General features: G+C 40.8%; 1 protein-coding gene across 1 annotated transcript; it reads left to right on the plus strand.

The window, feature by feature from the left end:
• The first annotated feature begins 62 nt into the window (after positions 1 to 62).
• LOC311147505 (large neutral amino acids transporter small subunit 1-like) lies at positions 63 to 10,004 on the plus strand. Its single transcript, XM_084184256.1, has 12 exons — positions 63 to 406; positions 1,043 to 1,422; positions 1,596 to 1,767; positions 2,143 to 2,268; positions 4,326 to 4,431; positions 4,816 to 4,860; positions 5,371 to 5,494; positions 5,665 to 5,768; positions 5,925 to 6,021; positions 6,374 to 6,523; positions 7,252 to 7,426; positions 7,983 to 10,004. The coding sequence occupies exons 1-12, from the start codon at positions 328 to 330 to the stop codon at positions 8,090 to 8,092; spliced, it is 1,668 nt and encodes a 555-aa protein (XP_084040382.1). The 5' UTR covers positions 63 to 327; the 3' UTR covers positions 8,093 to 10,004.
• Positions 10,005 to 10,801: the final 797 nt, after the last annotated feature.

Here is a 10,801-nt window from a genome sequence, read left to right on the forward strand (position 1 = left end):
GCAACATCACCATCACCACATCAGGCACCACGCTAGGTCTGCTGCCTCATCTCCTGCACTACAGTAGCACACTGGCGAGAGGGAGAGAAAGGGGATGAGAGATAGAGGGAGAGCGAGAGCGCCAGAGAGAGCCAGAGTGTATGACAGAGAGAGAGCGTGACAGTAAAAGAGGGAGGTAGAGATTAGAGGAGAGAGACAGAGGGAGGGTGTGTGTGAGAAAGACAGAGAGAGAGAGATAGAGAGACAGAGAGAGAGAGAGCTTAGGGAGGAGGAAGAGAGCAAAAAGAAAGGAAGGAAAAGGAGAGAAGGGGGCTAAAGAAAGACAGGATGGCAGAGCCAGAGCTGAAATCACGGAGCAGCCTGGAGAGTTTGAGGAAGGCAGCCGAGGGCCAGGAGAAGATGGAGGGTAGGTACACCGCTACAGCATAGCACACACACACACACACACACACACACACACACACACACACACACACACACACACACGCTGTAGCCCAGCATAGACACCACATGGTGCAGGGTTGCATCAGTCACTCATACGCTGCTGCATGATCTGGTGCAGCAATGTATGCATGCATTTATGGATGTATATGTATTTGGTCATGCACAGCTATCAGGCTATTACTCAGTGAGGTGGTATGGGGGTTAGCTAGGGTTTTCTAATGTAATGTGATTTCTTGCAGGGCTACTGAAAGGTTGCGAGTGGGGATATGTTTTGACTTGTGTGGTTAGGAGATGTATCTGTGTCTGAAGGGCCTATTACAGCCTATTACAGCAATGTAAACACAAGAACACGCTTATATACCCCCACCCCAACCATGCTGCTTGCATCCTCCTACTTTCCCTTTATGGCATAGCTTATAAAATTCTTCCTCATATGTCTATTTACAATACAGGGGTATGTAAAGTCCATGTGCTACTCAACTCCTGAACTATCATTGAGAGGAGAGTGCCAACAATCCCTTCTCATGAACTCTCCCCTGTCCCCCCTTCTTCCCCAACCTGTCCCCCCTCCTGCCCCACCCTGTTCCCCCTCCTGCAGCTGAGGCGGTTCCGGACAACCCAGACAAGCCTCCTTCGCCGGACAAGCCTCCATCCCAATCCACCATTACCGACTCCAACGCCGTGGCAGCCACCACCCCTACTGCCGATTCCTCCTCCCCAGCTAAGGCAGCAGGCGGCAAGATCGAGCTGAAGCGCAGCATCACGCTCTTCAACGGCGTGGGCATGATCATCGGCACCATCATCGGCTCGGGCATCTTCATTACGCCCACAGGGGTGGTAAAGGAGGCTGGCTCGGCCGGCCTGTCGCTGGTGGTATGGGCTGTGTGTGGTGTGGTGTCCACCATGGGCGCCCTGTGCTACGCCGAGCTGGGCACCACCATCACCAAGTCGGGTGGAGACTACACCTACATCCTGGAGGTACGTGTGTGTGGGGGTGGGGGTTGTGTGTGTGTGTGTGTGTGTGCATGTTTGTGTGTGTGTGCTTGTCTGTGATGTGTGCTACTGTATCTGGAGCGGTTAAGAAATGAGCTGAAGCCAAATCTCTGTTGTTCGCAAATGGATTAATAAAGTTGTACTGTATTGTATTGTAGGTGTACGGCGAGCTGGCCGCCTTCCTCAAGCTGTGGGTGGAGATGCTGATCATCAGGCCGTCCTCCCAGTACGTGGTGTCGCTGGTGTTCGCCACCTACCTGCTCAAGCCCCTCTACCCAAACTGCAGTGTGCCCGACAGTGCCGCCAAGCTCATCGCTTGCCTCTGCCTCAGTGAGTATAACCAGCACCACCACCCGAATCGGGTGGCCTGTACATTGCAGAGATAATACTTTTTTACATATAGTGAACTATATACAAATACTGACGCAAACTGTAACACACGTTGACCAAACAGGTCTTTCTCAGCCAGCTGCTGAAGTAAATATTCATTACAGCTACATCTTCATTTCAGGATTATTGCTGCAATACACAGCCCTCCTTTTCGTCTTATTTTGGAATCTCCCTGCCGTTAAGGGACCTTTTTCCCCCACTGATCTTCTCTCACTTTTATATTTTTCTAAAATAACAAATAACAAATGACATCAATAAAATAAAATAAATAAAAACATATACAATTATGTTCTCCTTTGCACTTCCCTCTCTCAGCATCATTGACCTTTGTGAACTGCATCAGCGTGCGGGCTGCCACCAAGGTCCAGGACTTGTTCACTGCGTCAAAGCTCCTGGCCCTGATCATAATAATCGTTTTCGGTTTCATTCAGATCGGTACAGGTAAGGAAAACACCCAGTTCATGCATATACTGGTGTCTGTGTGGGTACATCTGACACGCGTTTGACACACTCTCCTCCTGTCTATAGGTTAGTGCTCGTTAAAGGTATTTTGCCACGGCTTAGCTAGTTATGTGTATTATTCTGGGTTTTCACCAACAATGTCTTTATAAATTACCAAATTGAAGCTGAAAAAGATTTTGATATTAGTATTTTATTATGTTCATAGGCCTATCTGTTATAAAGGTACACTATCTGCACCCACCTCATGAATTCATAGAAAAATAGCTTTGTATGTAAAGACAACCCACCCATCCGAGAGATATAATGTGCAGCCATCTTTTTCTTCGCACTACATCTGGTCGTGCTGCATGCAGGGTTGCCATGGAAACTAGTTGGCGAGCTTGTCGTGCTGAAGTCTAGAGAGGAAGACAGGGGGAAATAGGAAAGCACTGCCTTCTGAAACTAAGAGGGGTCTGTTTTTTCAGGTTCCTCTCTCTAGCATCTTCTACCTCTTATGTAGTTTCTAAAGTTGAAGAGAAAGACAGAGGGAAAATATCATTCATGATTCTTTTTTAAACTTGGGAGTAGGAGAGACATGACCAGAATGTGTCAAGTAGATTATCTTGTTAAAAATGAATAGAAAAAAAAGTTTTACCAAATCTTGATTAGATTTCCATTTTGCAGTGTTGTAACACACTTTTCATCTTATTGTAACAGTGCTTTTGATGTAGGATGACCAAGAATATCCACAACTCATAAGAGTCTCATTGTTTGCCACTAGAGATGATGTTAATTTATTCCAACATGGACAACAAGGACCAAACGCTTCATTGGCCTTCCTGCTTGTTCAGAGACAAGAGAGAGTGATTATTGTGTGTGAGAGAGAGGGAGGGAGAGAGAGAGAGAGTGAGAGAGAGAGAGAGGAAAACATATGTACAGTATACAAAGCAGCTTCTCTGAGTTGATATAACAGATAGACCATGCTATGCTCCCAATCTATTCCAAGTAATGGATGCGTTGTCATTTACACCTGAAAAGAAGAGGTAGACAACACAGTGGAGTAGAAAACAACCTTTTTCTTTTTCACAAAATAAAGTAAATCCTGACAGCATCTTCACTTTCTGATGAAGGCCTCTATAGTAGGCTTAACCCTCCCGTTGTCCTAGGGTCAAAATGACCCGCCACTGTGTTGAACCAACTTTATTTAAAAAAATTATTTTGGGGATCATTTGTGAGAAGGAGGCAGTGAGACTAAAGAAAGTATCACTGCCTCCTTCTCACAAATGATCCAAAAATATAAAAATTAAATAAAGTTGGTTCAACACAGTGGCGGGTCATTTTGACCCTAGGACAACGGGAGGGTTAACACTGGACTGGATATTGTGTGAATAATTGAGTAGATAGACGTTTCTTATCATCGAAAAGGTCTCCCTCCTCATTTTGAAATGTCAACTCCCAAACATTATTATGTTCTCAGCGCATCAATGGCAGACAGACTAACCCAGGGTTAGGTGTTTGGAGGGTGCAGCCTGTGTCAAAGAAAATATATTTTTGTTCATTTATTTTTCAAAATGTCATGTCTATCAGTCAAACATAGTCACACATACACTCTTAGAAGAAAATGTGCAATCTGGAACCTAAAAGGGTTCTTCTGCTGTCCCCATAGGAGAACCATTTGAATAACCCTTTTTGGTTCCATGTAGAACCCTTTTGATTCCAGGTAGAACCCTTTTGGGTTTTGGGTTCCATGTAGAACCCTAGTTTCCACAGAGGGTCCTACCTGGAACCCAAAAGGGACAGCCGAAGAACCCTTTTGGAACACTTTTTTCTAAGAGTGTAGCAGGCGTGCAACGGCAAAATATATTGGGCCAAATCACTGCAATAATTGTGATTTAATATGACTTCATATTTAAAGTTGACATTCTTTGTGTGCGTGTGTATCTACCATATTCCACGCAGCAAACATTCATGTATATGATATACTGTACTGTTGATATTCTCAGTCCCTATTGCCAAGCAGTGATATCAATGCTGCTCTCTTGTCTGTGTCTAAACAGGTGATGTGCCATACCTGACACCAGAACTGGCATTTGAAGGCAGCAAATGGGGAGTCGACAACATTGTGTTGGCTCTATACAGTGGACTCTTTGCTTTTGGTGGCTGGTAAGGCCTTTGCAACACCACGTAGGGCGTGTTTACACCCGGGTTGTATTAGGTTACAACATAGTAACATTTTTCAAAATGTTATGCAATGGAAATCGTAAACAAGCGCTTCTTATTGGACAATTTTAGATAGTTTGCTTCTGTTTTCTTCTGTTTTGTGCCCAGTGAATATGACCCTGGTTTTATCATCTGACTTTTGTTAACCAATAAAGATGATCTTATCATAGGATGCTTCTTATATACTATGGATATAATTCCAGTTGTGTAGACTATAGAAGGTTGATGCTATGCTACTAATCTGATCTAATAATCTAATCTAATATTATACTTTATATAATGTTGTTATACTGTATAACGCATCATGTTCTGTTTCCTCTCCTTTAGGAATTACCTGAATTACGTGACAGAGGAAATGATCAATCCAGAGAGGTGACTTCCCACTGGGCACAGACGTCAATTCTCAACGTCTATTCCACGTTCATTTAACGTAATTTCATTGAAATGACGTGGAAACAACGTTGACTCAACCAGTGTGTGCTCAGTGGGTTATGTGTTATCAAGGTTTTATTGAGGATTGTACAGAGTTACCACAACAAAATATGTCTATCACTATGTGTATGATTCTCCTCTAACATTCTGATTGTGCTTAATTGCACTCGATTGACTGCATGGAGGTGTTTTTCAATGTGATAATGACAGATCGTGACATTTCAGATAGCAAGAAATTCACAGTACTAGTAATCGAATATACAATATTTATCAAATATCCCACTCATATAATGTAATAATAGAATAATAAGTATTGAATACGGTTATGAAATTGCATAAAATGAAATACAAATACAGTACTAGATCAAATCCCACAGCTGACTCTGATAACCTCATATTGGATTGGCTGACACATTATCTGTCATTACTGACCTTTGACCTTTATTCCAGAAACTTGCCACTGTCCATCATAATTTCCATGCCCATTGTGACCGTGGTGTACGTACTGACCAACCTGGCCTACTTCACCACTATCCCCCCGAGTGTGATGGTCGAGTCCGAGGCAGTAGCTGTGGTAAGGATGGCTTTATTCAAAGATAATGTTTGGGAGCAGGAAAACAGTGCGCTGATATTCCCTTTTTCATTCATAATGTTCCTGTCATTTATTTTGCTAACAAAAATAGCAAAAAATAAAGAGGTTGAATGTGAATGGGAGTATTGAATGGTAGTGCTTTCCCATTGCAGATCTTTGGGGAGTACCATCTTGGTGTGATGTCCTGGCTCATCCCAGTCTTTGTGGGCCTGTCCTGCTTCGGAGCGGTCAATGGAAGCCTGTTCACCTCGGCACGGTCTGTATCTGATCAACACACAGATAACTCGGCATAGAGTGTGTGTAGATCTGTGTGTGGTTGTGTGTGTTTAATCCAGTCATTTGATACTTTAATTAAAGCCTGGAGATTGTATCAAAATGCTCAATCATGAGGGTTCACCTGTCTCTCTCATAGGCTGTTTTATGCTGGCGCTCGAGAGGGTCAGCTCCCTGCTGCACTGGGATTGGTCCACACTGACCTCTTCACCCCAGTGCCCTCCCTCATTTTCACAGTGAGTACTACCATTGTTCTCTAAATTGGTTTAAAATGTAAGGCCATCCTTGTTCAGACAGATTTTGAGATCCAATTTGAGAACCCACAATTGGGCAAGGCTAAAATCCAAGTCATCAACTCAAGTCAATCTGGCACAGATTATTAGATGGTAAATACATCCCAAAATCTTCCATAGCAACTGAATAGCAGTTATTCCCATCGCAATACCTAAAAAGTGTAATGGTAATGTTTTACAGAAAAAATGGCTAATTTATAGTCAACGTACATATGCAACGCAAGAATGCAATTAGCTACCCCAAAAGTTAGACTATAGATTAGGTTTAATACATGAGCCAAACGTCTCCCTGCAGTGTTTTCTGTCCATGCTGTATGCGTTGTCCAAGGACATCTTCTCGGTCATCAACCTGTTCAGCTTCTTCACCTGGCTGTGTGTGGGCATGGCCATCGCCGGCCTGCTGTGGCTCCGCTGGACCAAGCCAGAGCTACGGAGACCCATCAAGGTACAGTTACTGTAATAAGCCCTGTTTGAATACTCTTCAAATGCATCCTTCCTTCATCCCTTCCTTGAATTAATCACTGATCTGATATGGCTGGATTGGTGTACACCAGATGTCCTATGCATTGCTTTCACCAGTTACTGTATGTCATGTCAGATCAGTGATTACTTTAAGGAAGTGAGGAAGGATGGATGCATTTTAAGATGATAAAACAGGGCCTAGGTCTTAGGGCCCTACTTAAAGAAACACTATGCAGAAATCGGACCGCCATTTCCTGGTTGCTAAAATACGAATAGTTTGCTTAATTTTAGTTTATTTTAGTTTATGTGACAAGGGAATCATTGTAGAATCTAAACCACTGTGAAATATATTTTCCATAACAAAAAACACTGTATTTTCAGCAGTTTGAAGCTGGTGGACAAAACTGAAAGTAAAAGACTCAAAAACAAAACTTAAGAGCGGGGAGCATTGAAATAGCACACATAGAACAGATCCACTGCTTTTTAGACTTGCTTTCAATGAGAATGACAGATCTATAACACACATTTCTATGTGATTTTAGTCGGGTCACCCTAAAAGTTACAATTAAAATGAGTGACCGGAGAAAGTCAAAAATAATGTTTTCCATGCAATGCGAGATAGCACGATCGAAGTGATATGAAGCCAAGTTTCTTTTAGTTCCATCCTGTAACTGTTGGGTTTGTGTACATTAATCAAATTTTTCCTGGTAGATTTGGTTGGTGGTGCCTGTGGTGTTTGTGCTGGGCTGTGTCTTTATGATCGTGGTGTCCTTCTGGGCAGCTCCCTTTGAGTGCCTGATAGGCAGCGGGATTATCCTCACTGGTATCCCCGCCTATCTCCTGCGGTACAAGTGGAAGAAGCCCCACGTTGTAAAGAAGATCCTAGGTGAGCTGGTCATGCGGTCCTGCGGTTTCTCTGATATCTGTTACTGGCATAGTTCAAACACGGGTAGCACAACTCATGTATGTGGAGGCAAACTCATAAATCACAACTCATGTATCACAACTGATATGTCAAATGTGTCATTATACATCAATTGCTTGAGTGTGAACTAGGTCTATATGTAATGTACTATGTTGTCAAGGTTGGAGATACATTGGTGACTGGTTATTTTATACTACCATTAACAACCATTTCTGTTTTTGCACATAGCAAACAGTTTTGTGTCTAAGGTTAACATCTAGTTAAATCGATTTCTAACCAATTTACTACCTTTTTACTCAGATAAAACCTTTCCATCTTTAACCCCCAAATTAAATTAAATAAAAAGCAAAGAGGTTTAAAGGAAGAAAAAACATACATAATAAATATAAATTTTAATCGTTACACATGTGCTTCTAAAAATGGTGCAAACTTTTCACTAGTGCAAATTAAATGTGTCCTTCAGTGTTAAAGACCACCAAAAAAGGACTCATGTGAAATGGGTGTTTTCTTTCCTCAGAGATCTTTACTCTGTTCTGCCAGAAGATTTTTATGTCTGTTCCAGAAGAGCGTGAAGAGAAGGAATCAGCCGAAGTAGCTGAAGAAGTCGAAACAACAAAGGACGACTGAGTCAATCTTTCAGTTGGAACATTACATGTTTACACTCATTATTGCTTTTGTGATAGAGTTCCATGACTCTTGGTAAAGTAGGGTTTATGTGAATGTATGCTTCGGTGAACATATTTTGTATTGTACATGCATTTTCATACTGCGTTCATCCCTTTGTACTCTCTCCAGCAATTCAATTCCAGTTTTTCCACTTTCCAGTCATATAGAGTACTTCAAACATTCTCACATTTTACCTTACCAAACCTTTTTTATTTGTACCTATTTTGTACTTCAGTATTCAAAAAGACCTGAATTAAGCTAACAAAAAGAGGAGTTAGGAAACAGACAAAATCATTTTGATCAAGTTTTGGTATGTTCCCCAGACAATCATCCAAATCCAACTATATATTTAACTTTTGAATTATATTTTTATTAACCCCCACTTTAACTGAAGGTATGTCTTCAACTCAGTGTATTTGAAGGAACTATCTAGTGCTCACTTAATGTGATTGAACAATGAGAAACCCATGAATTGATTCAGGTAACTCATACAGCACATTCTGTAACCTTGCTTTTGGAGTGTAATGTCCCTTTAACATTATTGCAATTATGTTAACAATTTACAGTTTTAACATTATTTATTTGTGCACTGTATTGCTACAAGCAGTTTTACATGTGATGTTTGGAACACATAGTCATTTCCCATAGTCAAATTCACTTTGAAACATTTTCAAATTGATTCAACAGAGCAATATTTGAAGCACATTTGTGGATTTCTATCGTGTTGTGTTCTGATGTGTTGCCTTAAGATTGTTGTTACACAGGTCAGTTGCTTGTATTGATACTCAATGCCCTGTTACCTCTCAGTTCCTATGTCAAACCATGCCTTCATGATATTGTTGTAAACATTGTTTTATGTTATTCGATACAAGCAGTTGTGAATATGGTATCAAACCAGTCAACCATTTTGCTGTGTCTCAACTTTCTACCAGATACCATACATTTTTACCCATTGTGTTCGGTGAAGACATTTGTATCAATGTTTTGTATTATTTGTACTCATTAGATACCATGCCAGAAGTCTGATGTCGACATTCAGCCAATATGACTATTTCGCTTCTGATGTATACTTTTGTCATGTCAGACCAGAATGACTGTTGTGAGCATCATAAGTGGATATTGGAGGGTCTTTTCTCTTTTGAAGGAGCGATTACTGTAAGTGCAGATCTAAGATCAGATTTCCTTACCCCAGTCCAAACCTTCTCTCATCCCAAGCCAGACCAGTTCAAGCCAAAAAAAAAAAAAAAGAAAAAAGAAAAAAAGACCTAAATGAAATTCTGAAGGGCCTTTAGCACTAAATGTTAGCACAAACATGTACATGTTACTGAATTTGGGACACGATGAAGTATAGAATGTTAACTGCTCCTATTATTATAAAATATAATTTCCCCCCATTTAATTATCGAGTGGCTAGGAAAGTAGGGGCAATAGGTCAAGAGCACAATAAGTCACTGGAGTTACAGAAAGTACAAACTGTGAAGAAGCTCGACAGGCACAGAGGGAATAGAGTTTACAGGAATAGGATACAGGAAGAGTTTACAGATAGTAAATAAGGAAGTATAAGGAATAGGGAAGTTTAAATAGATTACTGATATCTGTATCTTGTAAGAGTATATTCATGATTGCCAGAATGAGGGAGAAACTCCTGGGGCACCTTCATATATTTGTGGCCCAAAATGTTTCGCACAACATAGTTCAGGTGTGTACAAAGTCTTGCGTATTATGTACTGTAAAGTATTTGATTGTATTTAATGTTATGGTAAAATACTTATGTTATTTGAATTGGAAGAAACAATTGTATCGCTGTCAGCTATTGTAACTTAAATGTCAGTGACCATGGCGGGTACATCTACCATTAAACTATTTTTGTTCGAAAAGGTCTGTGTCTTTGTGGTGAAATGAAGAAACACATTTTCTTTCATACATTTAAAGATTTTATTCACTGGCGTAGCACACACCCCGCAGGGGGACATTTGAAACGTCTTTATTCTTTTGGAACTTTTTTGAGTGTAATGTTTCCTGGTATTTTTTTAATTGTTTATTATCCATTTCACTTGCTTTGGCAATGTAAACATATGTTTCCCATGCCAATAAAGCCCTTAAATTGAAAATTGAATTGAGAGAGCGAGAGAGAGAGATTCGGACACATTAGTTTTACACATTGACAGTTTTAGGTGTTAATGTTTAAAAACATGTCCAAAGCTAACACTAGAGGGCACTATATTATCATGTTTTATGGTTACAGGCTCTGTGTGTTTCTGAGAGAGAGAGAGAGAGAGAGATGGAACGAGAGAGAAAGAGTGAGGGGGGAGGGGAGGGATGATATATTATATTTATTTTCTACCTCTAATCCAACTGTGAAATTCATAAGTGAGTGCCTGTGTTTTTAGATTTTCAGCTAGGCCTAGCAGTACCGTGCACACTGCATCAACTCTCATAGTCTTCTCATCTTCATAGTCTAACCTGATGAAAATGAAATCATGCTGAGTGAACAAAGACATCTACATTGGTTCAGACAACTAGCAGCTAAATAACTGATATGTGCACATAAAAAACGTACAGGATTGGTATAAGCATTGGTTGGAAGAAGTTTTCACCATTGTAAAATCCTTGCGAGAAAGTGTGTAAATGCACACATCTCGAGAAGGGTGAAGAATCTGGACTCAGCCT

The sequence above is a fragment of the Coregonus lavaretus genome (genome assembly GCF_964263955.1).
Source record: "Coregonus lavaretus genome assembly, chromosome: 20".
Taxonomy (NCBI): Eukaryota; Metazoa; Chordata; class Actinopteri; order Salmoniformes; family Salmonidae; genus Coregonus; species Coregonus lavaretus.

What these genes read in the sequence shown, in the direction of transcription:
- LOC311147505 (XM_084184256.1), top strand. Translation starts at nt 328, where the DNA reads ATGGCAGAGCCAGAGCTGAAATCACGGAGCAGCCTGGAGAGTTTGAGG. An exon ending in TTTCATTCAGATCGGTACAG is followed by an intron (nt 2,269 to 4,325) that starts GTAAGGAAAACA and finishes GTGTCTAAACAG; the next exon opens with GTGATGTGCCATACCTGACA. An exon ending in GAAATGATCAATCCAGAGAG is followed by an intron (nt 4,861 to 5,370) that starts GTGACTTCCCAC and finishes CCTTTATTCCAG; the next exon opens with AAACTTGCCACTGTCCATCA.